Source organism: Tympanuchus pallidicinctus, unplaced genomic scaffold, assembly GCF_026119805.1.
Source record: "Tympanuchus pallidicinctus isolate F22 unplaced genomic scaffold, pur_lepc_1.0 scaffold23, whole genome shotgun sequence".
Lineage (NCBI taxonomy): Eukaryota > Metazoa > Chordata > Aves > Galliformes > Phasianidae > Tympanuchus > Tympanuchus pallidicinctus.
The window spans coordinates 134582-156035 of NW_026294740.1; the positions used below are offsets into that span (position 1 = coordinate 134582).

General features: G+C 40.1%; 1 protein-coding gene across 2 annotated transcripts in view; it reads left to right on the top strand.

Moving 5' to 3' along the window:
* Positions 1-17115, top strand: part of GLP2R (glucagon like peptide 2 receptor) — a 32153-nt gene extending 15038 nt beyond the window's left edge. For both annotated transcript variants that reach the window (XM_052688171.1, XM_052688173.1), the window contains 7 exons: positions 912-1071; positions 3863-3923; positions 6612-6681; positions 8736-8824; positions 9866-10004; positions 13283-13324; positions 15494-17115. In XM_052688171.1, coding sequence (XP_052544131.1) covers positions 912-1071; positions 3863-3923; positions 6612-6681; positions 8736-8824; positions 9866-10004; positions 13283-13324; positions 15494-15829 — 897 coding nt within the window. In that variant the 3' untranslated portion in view covers positions 15830-17115. The remainder of the gene's footprint in view (positions 1-911; positions 1072-3862; positions 3924-6611; positions 6682-8735; positions 8825-9865; positions 10005-13282; positions 13325-15493) is intronic.
* Positions 17116-21454: the final 4339 nt, after the last annotated feature.

The following is a 21454-nucleotide window of genomic DNA, read 5'->3' on the forward strand; positions in this document are numbered from 1 at the left end:
GCTAACCTAAATCTCCCCATTTAAAGTTTAAAACCATTGCCCTTGCTCTGTTGCTATTAGATCATGAAAAAAATTGGTCTCTCTCCTGTTTATAATCTCCCTTTAAACACTGGAGAGCCTCAGTGAGATCTCTTTGAAGCCTTCCCTTCTCCAGGCTGAACAAGATGAACTCCCTCAGCCTTTCTCCATAGGAGGGGTGCTCCAGCCCCTCTCCATGGCCATTCCATGGCCATTTCCATGGCCATTCTCTGGACCAACTCCAACAGATCTGCATCCTTCTACTAGGGGCCCCAGAACTGGGCATGTGCTCCAGGTGGGGCCTCAGAAAGACAGAATAATTCTGCTGATCTGCTTGTATACCAGGAGCACTTCTAGTAAACAATAAAAGTAATACTCCTCAGTGCTTCCCCTTGTTCCCAAGTATAAACTCTTGGCATGAACTCTAAGTTGTTTTCAGAATCATAGTGCATCCTGTATTGGCAGGGATCCACAAGGATCATAGAATCATAGAACTATAGAGTGGCTTGGGTTGGAGGAACTCTTAAAGATCATCTAGTTTCAGCTCCTCTGCAATGGCAGATCATCAAGTCCAGCTCCTGATTCCACACTATCCTAATATCAATTCATATTCCAACATTTCACCAAATGCTTTTTGAACTTTGGTTCTGCCCTTTTTTTCCAAAGGCAGAGACAAATCCAATCTAACTGCATCACACGTTTACCTCTATTCCCAGAAAGTCCAGATCTCCCAAAATAACAGCAGCTCAGAATCTTGAAGTACATATGACTGAAATACATGTGTATCACAGCCACATACTGGTTTTAAAATGATTGCTGAAGTAACCAGGGAAAGTTAGGATTTGTCAGAACTTCTATGTATTACAGTGGTTCCTGGTCTTTCATTCCTACAGATTTTAATCATTTGCAGAACTGCTCAGTTTTTCATGCACTATTTTGTTGGAGCAAATTATTTTTGGCTATTAGTAGAAGGAATTTATCTGCATACGTTATTGATTACTGCTGTGTTCTCAGAAAGAAGACTGCTGCAGACATATATAGTGATAGGATGGGGTGAGTACCTAACAATTTCAAAGTTCTTGATTCTGTGGTATTTTTTCAAGTGATTAGTGAATATTTTGTAATGAAAAGAGGAAAAAAAAGTTTCATTTTTGTTCTGAAACCGGCATTTCTCAATAGAAGTATACTAGAAGTGACGTTAGTTGCAGCTCTGTTTGATTTGAGGTAATATCTTGGTTTACCTGAAAACAATAGCCTAATAGAATGAGAAGAAAATTTGCTACATTTGGTAATATTCTCTACCAGCGTAGAATATTAAAGCATTATCAGCACCTTCAATTTCTTCATTTGAATTAGAGCATTTATGTGGTCAAGATATCTACACATTAAGAGCTTTGCTTTTATGTATTCACCTTGTGAGCTCAGCAAAATTTGCTGAAGCTCTAAAGTGTGCTTTAAATTAGAGGACAGTTCAAAACACTACATGATTCAGATCCTGCATTTCAGAAATTTTTCATGGAAGAAAGACAACAACACAAAGGCAGTTACAAGCATTTTAACAATGTTGTGTAAATTATTTTCTCTTTTCCTTTGTTCATGTGAGTAGCGCATAATCGGACAATCGTGTTTGTTGCTCACTTATCATAATTCTGTATACAGGTTGAACAAAAGGAAAAGTCAAGGTTTCCTAATTCCCAATAATGATCTAAAATCTACCCATATAACTTGCAATTCTTAGAAAGTTTTTTTATGAAGATTTAAAAATGTGATTTTAGACAATGTTTAGGCAGGTTTAGTGCAGGACTGATTCATAGATGATGGACTGAACTGAGGAGGATGATAGGGTGGATGGAATAGAATATCTGTCGATCATAAAGCTCTTATCTGTGTACAGATTTACTAGCTCACTCACACCATTTAATTTACTTTCTCAAATGTAAAATTGCATATCCAGTACTGTAGGATACATATATATCTGTATATGCACATATGAATGTATATATATATGCTTATATATATATATATATATTTAAAACAAGAAAAAGAAAAAAAAACGTACTAAGGAAAATTATTTTTAAAGGATTAATCTGTAGTGGATGACTATGTAATTATAAGTAAATTATTCCATATTTTCTCTGCTTTATTGCGTACTAAAATCTTTACCCAAGATAAAGAGGTAAATCTTAAAGAACTGTTTAGATTCAAACAAAGAAAAACAAATGAAATGTCAACTAAGATTGAAATTATAATAATTGCAGTTGGAATGGAAAAAAAAACATTTAAAAATGCTAAAAATAAATTTTTGTTTACTGTTATAAAGACTGTTGTTACAAATTCCTTGTCAATTTGACAGTGATTCACATCATTCAGTTTCAGGTGTCTAAAATTGTACAAGATTGTAATAATCACAGGGAATTGAGACAAGTTCCTTTTACTTCTTTTTGGTACCTGTGCTATCTCTTGATATTTTAAATAGGAATTGGGTAGAATCTAAGAATGAAATATCTTTCTGGAATAATTTCTAGAATTAAGTGAATTTCAGTTAAGGCCACGTTTTCTGTGTTTATGAATATATTTGTTAAATAAATGTACAAATATTTATGAAATGGGAACCATTCCTGTAGAAAAATATCAATTCCTTAATCAAGATTCAAAACAGGGTTTCTGCATAAACTAGGAAATTTTACTGAACTAACACACATCAGTTCCTTTTGCTAAACAAATATACTAGTCTTTAAAGTATGTATTGATCTCTAATGCTGAACTAGACTATATCTTATGGTTAGTCTATCTGGTAGAGAGAGGGACTCATTTTATCTAACGAAGTTAAATTTCTGTGGGTAATATCTACCTTCTTCCCAGAACTAAAGGAAGAAGACAAGAAGGAACAGAACTGTAGAGATCATCTGGTTTCATCACATTGCTAGACATAGTGAGCATTGTCCAGACAAATATATTTTTGTGTGGAAATCTGTTTAGTTTTAATAAAACTAAGGTTTTATTAAAGGTTTTCCAGAAAGAACCTCTGCTTCTTAAAAAACAAGCAAACAAACAAACCCAAAATCAATAAAACAAACAAACAAAAAACCCACACCAAAACTTCACTGAAAATGACCACCATAAGACTGAAATATTTTCACTTTTGGTGTTTCATTGGAAAGATTGAATTTTCCCATGTCCTAAGCCCCTTCCTCAAAACGGCACCTGCTTCAAAGTTACATGAGTTTGCTCCAAACCAGTAGAGTTCTGATTATTTGGAGGAATGGAAATGCCACTTCTCGTTTGTGTGCACATTTCAATGCTTGGTTGCTCTAATTGTGAAGAATATTTTCTTTATATCTAATATGAACGTTGCCTGCTGCTGCTCTTTCTACCACTCTTTTGCTGTGCACCTCCTGCTCCATGTGCTTCTGCTATTGTTAGTATTGAAGACAGCAGTTAGGCTTCCTCTTAAACTTTTCTTCTTAAGGCTGAAGACATTTAATTCTCTCAGTCTCTTCTACATGATGCACTACAGGTCCCAGTAATCTTGGAGGCCTCTGCTGGAGTATTCATATTTTTTCTAGTTTATCTACATCAGAGACTTAGAAAATTTAGGCTGATCAGTAGTGTTTATGTATTCATGTATGTGCCTATGATTTGCACACTGAAAATGTGATATTCGATTATACAATGAAGTTCTTATTTTCTTTGAGGTGCAAATGGAGAAAAACAGGAAGAGGTCGATTTTTGTACAGCATCTAAGTAGAATGCTGAAAATCATATTGCACCAGGTCCATAGTAGTGTCTTTATTTTGTATGAATCATTCTGCAAGCTTGGCTGTAATAACTTTTTTTCTTACAGTTGTTCCTATTCTATTTGTTGCTCCCTGGGGAATAAGCAGATCGAAACTGGAGAACACAGGGTAGGTTACTAGGCTAAACAATCTTAGAATGCTGGTTTTCAGTTTGCTTATTTTTTTCCAGAAGCTTTTGACAGTAACTGGCAAAACTATTGACTATTGGATTACATTAAGATTATACAGCACATAATAAGACTTGCTAGATTTTAAAGGTTCATTTTATTCTTTTCACATTTAACTACTGGAAATTCATTGATTCAATTATACATAAATCAAGAAGGAAAATGAACATTCACTGTTTCTCAAATGAAAACTGTTGTATCTATTGTATCTATTTTTCATTCATGTGAGGCAATTTTCCTGCACAAACATCTTCCCCATAAAAGAGCGTCTTTTCAAGAAAAAGAGACCAGTGCTTTCCCTGGAGACCATCTTTGGTTTGAGTTTTATTAACATTCAGGAAAAAAATATTAGTTATAGTAGATAATGACAAAATCTGATATTCACAAAAAGTTGAACTTAAATGAATGCATTCTGTGTGAATTAATTGCTGAGGGTAACTTGCATTGGTAGCTATCAGTTTTCCACTTTTCTGGTCTTCAATTTTCTACTGGTGTCACATAGACTTGGTTTTTCATAAATAGTTCTTTCATAGATTTCATAAAATAAGATTTATTTTCTTTTATTCTCTTTTTTAATTTGTGGTTCCTAAAGAGTTTTGTTTGGAATAACCATATGCTTATTAGGCAATAACATCAGGAACCAAGTCACAATTACAGTCTCATAGAATTAGAGATTATACAGGCCTTAAATGGCAAGCCCTCGTCCCACAGGTTTACAGCAAGCTAATTGGCAAAAAAAAAGAATCATAGAACGATAAAATGGCTATGGGTTGGGAGGGATGTCATTGACCATCCATTTCTACCCCCCTGCTCTAGGCAGGGTTTTGCCAGCCACTAGATCAAGCAGCAGATAATGAATATGTGCACTGGACAAATCAGAAGTGTAGAGGAGAAAAGGAGACATTTTCCTGCTGACAGGAAGACAGCCAATGTTACACTCATCTACAAAAAGTGTGTGTGAAACCCAGGAAACTATGGACACATTATTTGATTCCTGGAAAAGCTATGGAGATCAGCCTGGGAGATGTGAAAGGCAGCTTAAGGACAAAGCTATTGTCAGGCATAGTCCACATGGATTCATAAGTGAAACTATTACCTTAGTAGCTTCATCTCCTTCTGTGATAAAGTATTCTGCTTGGTGGATGAAGGGAAGGCAGTGAACATCATCTTTCTGGATTTTAGTAAGGCTGTTGATACTGTTCCTTATGGCTTCCTTCTAGAATAATTGTCCAACTGTGAGATAAACAGGTTAACAACACACTAGGTGATGAATTGGCACAATGCTAGAGCTCACAGTTTTGTACTGAATGGGGCTATATCTGTTTGGTGATAGTCACTAGCAGGGCTCTCCAGACCTCAATTTTTATCAATGATCTGAATGCAAGAGTGCAATGCATCATCAGCGAGTGTGCTAATGAGTCTAAAGTGGGAGGATCTCTTGGCCCTCCGGAGGGACAAGTAGCCTTGCAGAGGGATTTACATAAGTTAATCATCAATGTCATGAAGTTCAAGAAAAGCAAGTGCCAGGCTCTGTGTCTGAGACAGAATAATGCCAGACACAATAATGGACTGGGAGATGAATGTCTGGAGAACACCCTGCAGAAAGAGACCTAGAGGCGCTGGTCGATAGCAGGCTCAATGTGCATCGTGCCAACAGTATGCCTTGGCAGCCAAAAGGACAAACTGCATTTTGGAGTGCAATAAATGCATTTTAGCCAGCCAGAGATAATTCTCCTATTATATTCAGTGTCGGTGTAGTCTCACCTTGCATATTGTGTACAGTTCTGTTCTTCACAGTATAAAAGGATATAAAAGTTCTTGAAAGCATCAAGAGGAAGGCAACAACACTGGTAAAAGGAAGGCATGTCAAGTAGCTCAAGTAGCTGAGGACACTTAGGTTGTCTGTTTTGGAGAGAAGGAGGCCAAGGCGTGACCTCATTGTTCTCCACAACTCCATGAGGAGGAGAAACAGAGGGAGGTGCTGGGCTCTGCTCCCTGGTGACTGTGTTAGTGGGGATTTCAGACTGGAGATTTGGCAAAATTTCTTTAACTGTGACGGTGGTCGAGCAGTAGAAGAGGTTCCTGAGAGGTGTGGTTTGTGCCCCATGCCTATCAATGCATTTGGATAATGCACTCAGTAAGATACTTTAACTTTTGCATAGCCCAGAAGCGATTAAGCAGTTGGATTTGATCTCTGAAAGCCCTTTCCAACTGAACTATTCTGTTCCATTCACAGTCTGTATGCATACTTCTTAGTTAGTTCAGAAGTTACAATTCAGATTTACCCTTTTCCAGTTCATGATTTTAGATGACTAAATTTGGGTAAGATGTGTCCCACTGTCAAGTTTCAGTGCCACTTGCAGTTGTAGTGTAGATCCAAAGGCAGAATTCACCAGATTGTTTTGAGCTTTACAGCCTACGGAAACGTCTCTCAAAATTCTAGCAGGAAGATCTTCACAAAATGTACAGTTGTTTGTTATACTATTCACAGTTTAATTCAATTTCTCTTGAATACCACTTAGATGTTTAAATTTAGTCAAGTTTCCTTTGAAATACGTACATACGTTATTTAAGCTTTCTTATTTGTTTCCATGAAAATAATATATATATTTTTTTAATTATGCTGCAGGTGCTGGGGAACAAATGAACACATGGGAATCTGGTGGATCATTCGAGGACCGATGTTGTTTTCCATTACAGTAAGAACTATTTTATCTGTTCCTCGCATGATGGCTGCATCAAAAGTAACATCTCTTATTTTATCATGTTGGCCCATGATGCATGAAAAAGTGTTCTATAGCTGCAAATTTGCACAATCAAATGGCATTACAGTGCTCTTTATATCTGTTGTAATTTCCATGGAAATAAATAGGAAGCATTACTTTCAGAGAATCCTACATAGCATACACAACTATGTCTATCATAATCCTTCCTATAAATGTAATCTAATTGTTGTATTAGAGGAGATGAGGCAGAAATGATTGTAAATGAGTTTTCTTACTCACTGTCAGTGCACACAGCTTCACATTATAAATCTGTAAGCAAGAAAATTTTCAGTGTCAGCTCTCAACTATGTATCTGTGCAGTGACTTCTGCAGTGCTCTGCACAAACTAACACAGTGCCTTCTAGTACCTGCTTCTTGTATTTTTACAATGCTTTATTCAGTGAATAGATTACTTAGGACAGTACTACCACGTGGTGAGCAACTACAGAGTATGTTGTGCAATAGCAAGGATACAAAGAAATAGCAACAAAAAATATTGATGGTCATAGGAAGAAAGCATTAGTCTAAACAAGCACCAGAATAATGTAAAAAAATGTAGTAAGGCATAACAAGACTAAAATATGTTTTCAAAAAGAAGTTTAAACCCGAAATCCGGTGGTAATGAAGATAGCATGATCAGAACAGTTCCTGAGGATATGGTTACAAACACAGAATTCTGATGGGTGAGGGTTAGGTAAGTCCCCAGAACAACTTACATTTTCACAGAGTCGACAAGGCGTAGAAAAGATTAGAGAAATAGATGATTTCATCAGCATCCTGCTAATTTGTCTAGCAAATATTGTAGAGAAGAAATCCACTTTACTTATGCTAGGACTGGTCAGACTGTGATACTGAGGAACTGATGTGTGTGGAAAGAAGGGTATAATTTTCTGTCATGCTGTAGTAGAGATGTAGCAATTATGACCTTAGAGAAGAAGCAGTGGACTGTTTTGCTTCTACTGAGCTGGAGAGAAGCATGAGAGAGAAAGGGGACATAGCTGGGACTGTGAAGCTGAGTGCTTAATAAGCAGTCATCAAGAAGTAAAACATTTGATGGGCAACAGAGCTTTCTCTGTCTCTCAAAAGGCAGTGGAGAGAAGAGCCAGAAAAGAATCATATCATAGAATCTTCAAAGAATCATAGAATCATAGAATGGCCTGGGTTGAAAATGACCACAATGCTCATCAGTTTCAACCCCCTGCTGTGTGCAGGTCACCCACCAGCAGCCCAGGCTGCCCAGAGCCACATCCAGCCTGGCCTCGAATGCCTGCAGGGATGGGGCATCCACAGCCTCCTTGGGCAACCTGTTCCAGTGCCTCACCACCCTCTGGCTCAGAAACTTCCTCCTCATATCCAACCTAAACCTCCCCTGTCTCAGTTTAAATCCATTCCCCCTTATGCTATCACCATTCCCCTCCTGTTTCTACCCTCCCTTCAAGCACTGGAAGGCCACAGTGAGGTCTCCCCGCAGCCTTCTCTTCCCCAAGCTCAACAGGCCCAGTTCCCTCAGCCTTGCCTCACACAGAGCTGCTCCAGCCCTCTGCTCATCTCAGTGCCTCCTCTGGACCCGCTGCCAGAGCTCCACGTCCTTCCTGTGCTGGGGGCCCCAGGCCTGGACGCAGCGCTGCAGATGGGGCCTCACAGGAGCCCAGCAGAGGGGGACGATCAGCTCCCTCTCCTGCTGGCCGCCCCTTTTTCATGCAGCCCACAACACAGCTGGCCTTCTGGGCTGCAGGCGCTCACTGCTGCCTCATGGCCAGCTTCTCACCCACCAGGACCCCAAGTCCTTCTGCGCAGGGCTGCTCTCAACCACATCTTCCCCCAGTCTGTATAAATAAAGAGAAGAGACTTGAAAGGTGTAAGGAAAAAGCTGAAAGAGAACAGAACTGCCCCAAAACTAAGGGAGGGATCACAACTGATGAAGTCCCGAACTTCAGATCCAGAGGGAATCTGAACTAATAAATAATCAATATGTATTTTCTTTCAAGGTTAATTTTGGCATCTTCTTAAAAATTTTGAGGATGTTGATTTCCAAACTAAAAGCCCAGCAAATGAGCTTTCATGACTACAAATACAGGTATGTAATACATAACAAGAAATCCTAGTCCTTTTTATTTTCACAGCATTGGAATGTTCCCATCAGAACATCAGTTCCCTTGCAGATTACACACTTACCTACCCACTACTGCCAATGTAAAATATATTCAGAATAAGATATACAGAAGCCAGCTGGGAAAACAGACTCCGCAAATAATTTCTTACCTGAGTGATAAAGATAGGTCATTATCAGTGTGTTAACCTCCTCAAAGAGTTTAAAATGCAGTATGGGTGTCCAGAATGCATATAAAATAGCCTTGACTGCTGTAACTTCTGTTTTCTGTGATTGTGACAAAGGGCCCTCAAAAAAAGAAATGTTCAGAATATCTGTGAAATGTTCCTAGTTTCCTTGGTCACCAGCACCTACCTGTTTTTCACTGACACAGGCACTGTGCAAAATTACTGAGCTTGCACCCCGTCCATCAAGATCATTGATTAAAATGTTCAGTAAAAATGGCCACAGTACTGAGCTCTGAGGAACACCACTTGTGACTGATTGCCAGCCACATTTAACTCTATTCACAGTGACCCTTTGTGCCCAGTCTTCTAGCTGGGCTAGCCATCCATTCAAACTATGAGCAGTCAGTTCTTCCAGGAGAAAGGTGTGGGATACAATATCAAATGCCTCGCAAAAGTCCAAGTAAACAATATCTACAGCTTTTCCCTCATGCACTACACAGGTCATCTTTTTATAGAAAATCAGGCTAGTCAAGAAGGACCTGCCTTTCATAAACACATGCTGACTGTGTCTGATCACTTGTTGTCCTGCACATGCTTTATGATTTCACCCAAGATGCTCTGCTGCATGACTTTCCCTGCACGGATGTCAGACTGACAGGTGTGTTAATCCCCCAGATCTCCTTCCTCCCTTCTTACAGATCAACATCACATTTGTCAATATCTAGCTAACTGAGAGCCCCCTAGTTAGCTGGGCAATCATTTCTGGAATCATTTCTATGTAGATCCACTTTTTGCACTAAGGATGTTGAGAAATACCGTAATTAAATATTTTCTTTTTAAGACTGGCAAGATCTACACTTGCGCTGATTCCATTGCTGGGGATCCATGAGTTTATATTTTCCTTCATCACTGATGAACAGGTGGAAGGATTTCCAAGACATGTAAGACTTTTCATTCAGCTGACAATGAGTTCATTTCATGTAAGTACTGTTCTGCAAGTATTTTTTAGGGGTCACATACCCACTACCTACGTATGTTGTTTATGTGTAGATTCCACAGGCATATAGAAACCTTTTAAAATAGTTTACTGTGGCCTGTAATGTCTGTAAATATACAGTAGAGATGATAAAAAATATACAGAGTGTTCAAAACATGGTGACCCCAAAGTCCAAAAAAAGGAGTCTGATGTTATCAGACAGAGCATATCCTGTGTTCTCTGATAGTAAGTGACAGATCTCTGACCTGAAAACAGAATAAAACCAGCCTATTTTAAGTAGTGTTTCATGTAAATTAATTCTTTAAAAACACTGGGCAGAATTTTATTACAATTTTAAAGTGACCTCTTGATTTTGTAGTCAGGAGAAGCAGGTTGGGCCTGGGTTCATGTTCTTCAGCAAATTTTGTATATTCAGCATACGTCAAATACACCACAATGATTATGTCATATCACATAACAAGAAAAGAAAAAAAAAAAAAGAAAAATAAGAGAAAATGGGCACAATACCTGCAGATACAAGGAACAGTTTCACTCCATTTTGGGTAATCGTACATGTGTAGAGGAAATTGTATGTGTAAAGGAAGCATGCTCCATTATAGCAGTTAATGCTAAATAGTCCAAATTCCACAGCTAGCCATTACTGAAAATGAATAGTGAATCTCACCACTCTCACCATCACTTATGCATAACTACACTCGTGTTTCATGATAACTTTATCCTGCAGTTTAGAAAGGCTATGGACATACCAGTCACTGCACTGCTGTATGCATCAATCCATGTTATACAAAGTTGCTGAGTATTGATTTTTTACATGTAGCACTCCCATTTAACTACCTTTCCAGGTAGTTTGAGGAACTGGGGGTATTCAGCATGGAGAAGGCTCCACGGAGACTTCACTGTGGCATTCCAGAACTTCAGGCGAGCTGTTAGGAAGGAGAAAGACTTTTTACATGGTCTGATAGTGATGGGACAAGGAGGAATGGTTTTAAACTAAAAGAAGGGAAATGTAGGTTAGATATGAAGACGAAATTCTTTACCTAGAGGCAGAGAGGCCACAGCACTGCTGCTAGCCTGAGCTGGGGGGGGGCAGCCAGCCCATGGCAGGAGAGCCTAGGGGGCTAAGAGAACCTTTACAACCATTCCATGATTCATTCAACACTCTTGCCCTGCCTTGCCTTTCAGCCTTAATAATCTCAGTGATACCACACCTCAGCATCCAGATCTTCTGTCTTTAATGAGGTGCCCAGGAATTCTTTGGGCCAGAAGTCCTTCTTGCTCACTAACTCAGCCCTTTTGCCGTCTTTGGTAGCCTGAAATACGAAGGCATCAAAGCACTAGAATTTATTGTAATCTCAGTTTTCAATCTGTATGTATGCTCCAGTGCCTTGGTGTATGCATCAGTGCTTTGACTGCAATTTGATCCTCTAATGAAAAATTTCCAATTGAGCAGAAAAATGTCCAGGCGGGCAGAAGGCAATTCATGTGGAACCATCACCCTAAGAGGACTGTTCGATATGGTGTTGAAGTGTATGTTAGACATATCCTTACTTGGAGAGGCTGCAGGGTCTAGATGTTATTTTAAGCAACATAATCATTTTAAATGAATTTTTTATTTAGTGGCTTGGACATGGAAGCATGATACAGAGGACAGCTTACTCAACCCTGCCAAAAAGCACAAACTTTCTTCTATTTACAGGAAGGTGCACGTGCTCTGCTGTATGACAAGCTTTAGAAGCAAAACTTCTTTTCAGAATACCCAGAAATCTTGGGTGATGTTTATTGTAGATTCTCTTTTTTAGCCACAACATTATTTTTTAAGGGATTAGTGAAAAAAGCACATAAACTGTACCCAATTACATTTGTTTAGTCTGTAAATCTCCTCAGTACTTTTAAAGCTCAGTTAAACTGTTTCATTAAAGGAAAAGAGCCACCTCTGGGATCTTCCCTGGAGTCTTTCACTCAAACATTTTCAAAAAGCACAACAGAAGCATTATAGAAATCAGAATATAAAACAAACAGCAAATACAAATAACCATGCCACCTTCTGATGTCATTTTACAGTGTTTCTGTGCATCATTCGGTGCTCTAATTCACATGGGGGTTGATAAACCTCCATTCAGCACAGAGATGCCACCAGCACTCACAAAGCCTTCTCCTGTTCTGGTGACTTCTGGCCATCTCTTAGCAGCACCAAGCGTACGGCCCCTATTTCTGCTTGTCAGTTTCCATGGTGTAAGAGATTAGAGACATGTGGCATTTCTATCCAATGAGAGAACAATCTTCAGATGAAGAAGTTCTGCAAAAAAAGCTCTTTTTCCATGTGTAGTTCTGCATAAAAACTGCTTTTTTAAGCCAACTTGTATTTAATCAACATAAAGTCTCTCAATATTCAGATTTATTTTTTCATAATGCTGTGAGATAATTCAGATGCAGAGAATCATTTGAAAGTTACACTGACAAAGGATATGTCAGAAGCACACAGATCTTGCAACCACTATCCAGAAGGAGCATGAAAGATGGTAGAATTAAAATATTCACAGAAAGCAATTGCAATTGGTTTTTCTCCTGTCCTTGCACCCACTGGCATGACAGAGAGGGTTAGAGGATTGTTAGAACCCTGTAGGTTCAAACTGATATTAGTTAATGGTAGGCATAATAAAAATATTAAAACTGCTGTGAATTTCATTGTAAATCTGAGAAAAACAGAAATATTTCTGGGGAGAAAAAAAGTTTCAATGTGAAAAAGAATGATATCAACTGTATTACATATTAAATATTGAGTTCTGACATGCATTTCAGTTTGTTTCACCATGTCTAGGAACAGGAATTAGACTAGTAATAGTCTATCACTATAACAGTAACAGTAATTAAACTATATTAATTTATTTATATTTAATATTATATATTAAACTATTAAACTAAATTACTGTAACTATAACAGTAATTAAACAGTAATAGTCTGAAAAAAAGAACTCTATGGTAGTAAAATACAGATTAAATATAAGATCAGATAGGGTTGCAGAGCCTCCATTCTTCAGCATCTGCATCAAAACATCTACAAATGTGCTCTACATTTGCTAAGGCATCACACAAAAATAAATTGATGAGTACTTGATAGCAGTGATAAATTATGACGGATAACTAGTTTGCATTCTGAAAATTAGATAGCACTGCGTGTTTCTATGGCTTTAATACTAGTGCCAACTCTACACTAAACCTTCAGATAATTAACTTTTCCTTCTTACTGTTTGTCTCCTACAGGGTTTTTTTGTAGCAGTTTTATATTGCTTTGCAAATGGAGAGGTAAGAGATGGCGATATAAGTTTTTGGTTAATTAATTAAACATATTGACACCAAGAAGAATGAAAACACTGACTAGCTCTGGTTATTGGAGAGCATACTTACACCTTTTAAAGCTTATGTAATTGTTTTGTATAAAGAAAGCAAGACTTCTCATATTCAAATGGATTCAAATGCAAAGTACTTTCAGTTAAGCTTGTGTTAATATATGGCACTGTGGACATATAGATACTCTATGACGTGAAACATCACTGAATGCTTATGGTCAGCCCTCTGAACTCCACTCCTTTACACAGATGAAATCCCAGTTTATATCCTTGGCTAGGCTGAACTCTTGCTTTACTTTCCCCTGCAGTCTAGGTAAAGCTGCAAAATCTGGCATGCTTACATGGTAAAAAGCAACAAGCTGAAAAATCAGTTTCATGTGTGCACTGCAAAGAACATCTCTAAATTTGAGGTGAAGGCAATTCTTGACTGGAGGTTGTTTTCCACTAAGCCTCAAGGGTCAGTTTGAGGGTTTTGTTTGCTCCATGCCAGAACTGAGACAGATCATTAATGGTTGTGCAAGGAGGTGCCAGCAGAGAAATCACAGAAAACTCACAAGGGACCTCGGGAGAACCCCAGTCCAATCTCTTGTTCAGTGCATTGTGGAGATGGAATTCAGAGAAGGCAGGTCATGGCTTTGTCCAGCAGGGCTTTGAAAACCATCAAGTGTGGTGGTTCTGCCACCTCTCCTGTCCTCTGCTCTAGTGCTTCCCGGCTATCAGAAGGAACCATCTTTTCCAGAGCTCCAGGAAGAACTTCTCCTGTTTCAATTTAGGACAACTATCTCCCATGTCAAAAAACACCTCGTAGAGTACCTACCTCCAAATCCCCCACAGTCTCCTCATAGGCTACATTCAGAACTCCACTGAAGCCTTTCTCCTCTGCAGAATGAACAAGCACTACTCATGCAGCCTCTCCTCAAAGTGCAAATGCTCCAACACTGTTCCCTACTGAAAAGTCCAAGCTTATCACCATATTTGTTACATCGAGGGCCCCAATATCAGATACAGTGTTGACACTGAGTAAAGGAGTATAACCACTTAATCTCCGCGTTCTGCTCTGCAGCCCGATACTGGAGGCCTTCATCGCTGCCACAGCTGCACGCAGTCTTGGCATGGCCACACCAGATCATTACAGGCTGCCTCTGGAAATGAGGCTTGTGTAGGCTTAGGAATTCATGTCACAATTTTAAATATTTTCTAAATTTAAGCTTTCTGTTTATACCTCCCTTATAGTCAGCCTGGGAGCAGCTGATGTGGTATACACTGCACTTGTATTGTGTATACTGTGGTATACTGACACTTGTACATGATTCTGAACACCTTTTTAAAGGCAAAAAAAAAAAAAAAAAAAATGATATAAGCTGTATAGAAAATGTAGGGCATGCAATCCTAATATTTAACCAAGAAACCTAGATCAACTTCCAAATTACTGTCAAAGACCTGGTGCTCATCTACAGCACAGGAGAACTTGTCCAACATTTATGAGGGGCACAGAACTACTAGCAACACTCATCAGCAGTTAAAAGTTGCTTTTGGGGGCTTTTAGATCCCAGCTGAGCTGAGCTCTCAGGCCAAACGTTTTGACAGTTGAAGCGGGGGCTGCTCTTCTGCGTGGGCTCTGAGGTCTGATTTCCATCTGCAGAGCAGAGCTGGGGTCGGGGCAGGGAAAAACAGGACATTGAGTGTTGGGGACTTAAGGCAGGCTGCCAAATTAAAAAAAAAAATCAGCAAAACAAACCTGATCTCTGAGCACAACACTGTGGAAAAGCCACACAGTCATCATTTCCACAGCCCTTGGGGTTTTCCTTCACTTCATCAGGCTGTAAACATGGAAGGGACTTGAGCTCTCCCCTCATACAGATCAGGGTCATAATACATCAAATTACAGAGAGGGATTCAGGCACTGGAAAAACTTTCCTGAGTTTGAGTGAAGAGGGTGGGAGCGTGAAGGCTCCCTTAGCAAACAAGCCCATTTCTGCACTACAAGGACCATCACAGCTGCAAGGTGACTCCAAAGGCACAAGACACTCAGCACTTCTGCAGTCCCTCTTCTTTAATTGCCAGTGTTTGGATGAGTGCACTGCTGGGCTGGCGTAAGACATCACCTGTTTTCTCCTCCCCTCAGGTAAAAGCAGAACTCCACAAGCAGTGGTCCCGCTTCCTGCTGGCAGAACCCTTTGGTCGCAAACTCTGCTTTCTTGGGCAAAACATCAAATACCTCAGGAGATGTTCACAGAAAGAGAAAAAAGAGCACCTCAGCAGCAACCACTTGTGCCTGGTGAGTGAGCCCTGGGGCATGAAGCTCCAGCAGTTGCTGACAAAGCAGAGGGCAGTTCCATGCACAGAGCAAGGCTGTGCACTTCCACCTCGTCTGCGGGCAAGTGTGTCAGACAGCAGCGAAGGAGAAGTGACCACTGGAGAGACAACTGAGGAGGTGGTCTTTGAAGAAAGTGAGATCTAGAAAGAAGTCCACCAGGACAGCACCTTCCAACAGCCACAGTACTTCAAAAGATGATCTTCTTCTTTCATCTCCAGGCTGCACAGATCTCTGTGATGTGCAATACAGAGAGAAAGCAGTCCTACTTCCTACCAGCCTCAGCTGTCCCACCTCAACTACCTGTGAAAAATTTGACTGTTCCTAACATGTGGCTGGGGAGGAACAGGTGTATCAAAAAATCCTTTGGGTTGGCCAACAGAGATAATAACATGCTGAAAGGGATGTACACAGGGGAGCAGGATGTATGCTGGAAATCAACAGACTGGTCAATTTCTCCCCCATCAGCTTCATCCATACATGTCCTATTCACACAACAAAGTTGTTTGTTGTTTGGTTTTCTCTTTTATAGCTGCATGATTTGGAAATTTTTCTCTGCAGATTGAAATAATCCTTCAACTCAAAAAACAAACAAAAAAACCCAAACCAAAACAAAACAAAAAAACATCTAGCTTCAGGTTAACCCAAATGCATTTTATTTAAGCAACACAATATACAAAAAGGCTTGGGATGAAGCAAATTTTGGCTTGGATGCTTAAGCTTCTTCCCTTGTGGCTTAGTGCTGGAAATGCCTATATGAAGTGACAGATCAAAAAGTACTTGTTCTTTTTTAAATGACCAAATGAAAAATTTTGACAGAAGTGTTCATTTTAGTTTTCACTATTTTTTGGCACAAACCACAAACATTCTGATTCATCTGCACGTTACATTACCCTACCTGTTCTGAAGACATGCATTATGACTGACCTAAATAACAAAAAAGATCAGTGGGAAATGCTGCTTCCACCTTCCCTGAGGTACCCAGCATGGATAGTGTATATGTGATTGTGTCTGCATGGAAAGATAATTCTGAAATTTATCCACTAGCATTTAAAAAGAGTAATGTTGAAATTTTCACAGTCATACACAGCTCACCTGGGGACCTGAGGAATTCAAGTTTGTTAATATCTATCTGATGAGCCAGCCTGCAAACTTGCCAACACAAGCCATCTGGCATACTGAAAGGAGAAAGAAAAAGGCAAAATAAAGATTAGCAAATAATATTTATCTATAATATAAATCTATGCTTCAGGCACATACACTGAGCCAGCAGCAAGTTACAGAAACATAGCATTTGTTATGATTATCTGCTGTACTTTGCTGGCAAACACTCTGAATGTTTGCAGATGTAATAAAACACAGCAGATGTCCCCTAAGCAAAGTTCAGATCTGCCCCTGGGCTCTGCTCTTCCATCTTTCCTTCTCCCTACCGGGTGCCAACACTGCAGATGGCCTTCCCTGCCCTTGCTTCTCCCCACAGTGCTGCTCTGTCCCCAGACCTCTGCTGACACCTAAAGGTGATGGCACTTTTTGGAGAGAAGTTGCCTGTATCTTCAATCTGTTGTTTGAGCAGATTCATTTTGTGTAGGTTATAAAACTTACCAATGTCACCTGCTGTGACATACTGCTTTTGTGCAGAGGTCAGATAAGTTCATTGATGAGTGCCAGATCAAGAACACATTTGAACCATCAAATTTCTGGTAGTTTTCAAAAAAGTATTTCTTTTATAGTTTTATCAAAGTTAAAAATTTAGTTTATTTAGTATATGTAGATAACATATTATTAAAAAGTAAATATTTGATCAATATGAAAATATATTCTCATTTTTTAAAGGCTTTTTTTCTAGAATGTCTGTTTTGCTTATATCATTTTAATGCAATGGTTTACAGGCACCCAGCACTACATATCTGCTGATGTCTCTTAAATTTAAAGATTGACTTCTTCCAGAGATTTTGTTTATGCTATTAAAAAGCCTTCAGCAGTTTAGAATGCATCTTATGGAGGTGATAAAAAATGTAAACTGCTTAAGAAATTTATTGTATCTCAGTAAAATACCTTTTTACTATAGAGTGTTTTTGTTTCCATTTCAAGTCTTCACAAATCCTATGCTGTGCTGAGCAAGTTGGTTTGGAGTACATTCATAGTCAGTCCCGAAGTCACACAGAACAACTGCGAGATGCAACTGTTGTAAGCCATGTCATTGCAATTATCTTCAGGAAATTAAGTGGGAGCTGCCACACCATCAGGCCATGTCTGTCAACTCAGCTTCTTCTTGTATCATGTGCATCACATTCAATGGTCATTTTCTCCCATCACAAATAAATTCCTTTCAGCATTTAAAAGGGCATTGTAACAGGAGGGGAATCAACTTTTTTACAAGGGTAGGCAGTGATAGGACAAGGGGAAATGGTATTAAGCTCAAGAAGGGAAGGTTTAGGTTGGATGTCAATGGGAAGTTCTTCACAGGTAGAGTGTTGAGGTGCTGGAACAGGCTGCCCAGAAAGACTGTGAATGCTCTGCCCCTGAAAGTGTTCAAGGCCAGGTTGGATGGGGCCCTGGTCTGGTACCACATCTGGAGGTTGGTGGCCTCCCCTGCAGCAGGGGGGATGGAACTTGATATCCTTGTGGTCCCCTCAACCCAAGGCATTCTGCGATTCTAAAATTCTCTTTTACCCCATTCAGTTTTCTTTACCTTCTCTGGAGGCAGCACTGATTTTATGCCCAGCAGAATCTGCAGACAACAGCAACGGTCTTGGGCTTCTCACCATCCCTCCAGGAGTGCCCTCTTCCTCTTGCATAGCTGAGTCTCTCTGAGATTTCTGTCTACACAACAACACTTTTAAACTCATGTTTGATTTTACAATGTTCTGTTCCTCACAGCAAGATTATTTCCCTGCCTGGAGAACCTTATTAATGCTGAAGATGAGAGATGACTTGCAGGGATTCTGCAGTCCAACTTCATCAGGCCCTAACCACAGGCACCATGGACCGTATCAGTGGCAGAGATGAAATAGGATGCAAGAGCAATTCTGGCTTCTTTCTTCCCTTTCACTTCTCACATCCAGTTGCTCCTCCCTCTCCTCTGTGCCTCAGGGCTGGTTCTTAGGTCTGCCTGTATAGCGCTTTGGGATTGCATTCTCACTTGCAGCCTAAAAAGTTTTCCCTCATTTTCACACATTTGAGTGTCATTCAAAGCTTCACTATAGATGAGGTCACAAAGAGTAACTGCCTTGATTTTCTTCTTGATCAATACAATAAATTGCACTGTAATTGCTTTGAGATTTGCACAGCAGAAGATGTTGCTTTCTACCTCCCACTCTTCTACAACCCAAAAAGTCACGTGCCAGATGTCAGCCTCCATATATGAAGTTTATAGAACGCTATCTTCCACTCCTACCCAACCTCCCATCACCTGCACCAGCAGGGTCACAGAGCTGCTGTGTTTCCTAGGGCTCCGCACCTACAGAACTACCCCGGAGGGTTCTCAACAGCTGACCTATCCTGAATTATCACATCGGCAGGCAGCTCCTCTGCATCGCACACCACTCCAGCAAAACCTGCATGGATCTTGCCAGGGGGAAGATTTAGAGGGCTCCCACCCCAGCAGCTTTTGTTGCTGCCTTGCAGCACCACTCATCTGCCCGAAGCAGCTGAGAAGTTCTCCCTGCAGCCCTGAAGTGCTCTTGGCTTTTTAATCCCTTGTTACTCTTCTGGAATGCGCTAAAGGGGACTTTGGGATATATTAAATGTAGAAATCCCTGCAGTCAGGGCATCCAGGAGTGCATACTGAGGCTGCTCCTGCAGCTTTGCATGAGGCGCGGGTGGGGATACAGACCTGGCAGGGCTACAGTGAGAGCAAGAAAAGCAGCAGATAAGATTGAAGTGCTGGAAATGAAGAGAGTGAATTTGTGGAGGCAATTAATGTGATTGAATTCTTCAAGAACAGCAGATGTGTGATAACAAAGCAGTGTTCAGAGGGTAAGGGTGAAGGACTGGAGAGGGAGAGGTGGCAGCTGAAGTAATTTGGGGAATAATTGGAATTCAAGGAAGAGAAGGCTGGATGGGAAGATGCCACTGGATGAAAAATGCTTTGAAAAGCAAATGACTGGGCAGGCAAGGAGAAATATGGCAGTGAGCTGCCAGATCGTGGGACCACAAAAGGCAAATAGCAGTCTTCTCCATACCAGCATTATGACAACAAACTAACTTGGAGAGTTGCAGGCAACACCACTGTGCTTTGCAGCTGTTTTCTTCAAAATGCCATGGGAAATATATATGAATTCAGAAATGAACTCACGGGAGAAAACATTTGGAAGAATCAAAATGCATTTCAATATAAAGGTTTCATCCTTCCCTGAGAAACCAGTACTTTCTGGTCACTGTCCAAGCCAAGATACTGGGCTGTATAGTTTTGGCCTGGTACAAATTTTTATTTTATTTACTTTCACCTTAAATACTTTATAATCCAGCAATATTTCCCCCTTTATGTATGTTTGCTTGCTAGGAAGTGAAGGGGCAGTAAAAAGTGTTCCTGAAGCCTGAACTTGTGAGCAGAGGATGACTGCAGCCACACTGCAGAGGTTAGCTTAAATATATTTAAGCAGCTGATTCAAAAAGAGCATTCTTCTCTCTTCCAGCGAGCAGAAGCAAATGACGCAGTCTTAAAGCATTTGCTAAGTCTACAAAAAATCATATGTCTGTAAATATGATGACTATAATTTATGCTGTAGCTGCGAGAGACTGAGTGTCTGCTTGTCAGCTTTATAAAACAGGAAGTCAAATTAAATTGGAGCTAGAAGTTCTCATCTACTTTCAGGGACCCGAAGGGAAAAAAAGAACATAAACAGAGCATGCAGTGTAACCAGCGAATCGGAACTGTTTGTCTCTATAATAAATACTTCACAAGTGCATGCTTGCAATTTTTCTTTTATTTGTATAAGGGCTGAGACAGTAATTTAGACAAGAAAGATTCTTTGAGTAAGAAATGTGACATTACTATGTTTATGGTTTGACTCCAGATAGAAGAACCTGACTCCCAAAATTTCATTCGTGTGTGGTCAGATTCAGTGTAAGGTCTACAAACAGCCCTCTCTGGGCCATTGAGTCTTGACCTTTACTTCAGAACTTGCAATAGTATTTAAGGAAACCATGCGAGAGCAATGGTAGTTGGCACCTGTATAGCAAAACTGTAAAGAATACTAGAGCTGTGTTAATTTTTGCACGTTTTGCTTTTAAGGGCCTTATGAAGGGCCTTATGTCAGTAAAGCCTCACAAACACCTTCAGCCTATTTTGCCTACAGAAGAAGTTTTCTGTACTTCATTTGACTTCCAGCATTAGTTATGACTGCTCCTGCTCTGTGATCTTCTATGAATTCCTCCACAAGCATTGCAAATTACAGTGGGCATCTCTGCCTGTCTGCAACCTGATTTGTTTCTGTCCATTGTAAGCTGTGCAGAACAGAGTTGTCTTGTGCTTATCCAGTGACCAACAGGTGGATGAAAACAGGTGAATCCTGGGAGACTGATTTTTTATGCAGTCTGACAATGATAGGACAAGTTTTAAACTAGAAGAGGGGAAATTCAGGTTGGATGTGTAGAGGAAAATCTTTACTCAGAGGGCAGTGAGGCCCTGGCACCGCGGCCCAAAGAGCTGTGGGTACCCCATCCCTGGTGGTGCCCAAGGCCATGCATGGGCCCTGGGCAGCTTGAGCTGGAGGGGCAACCAGTCCGTGGCAGGGGCAGTCTGGGGGCTTTGAGACCCCTTCTATCCCA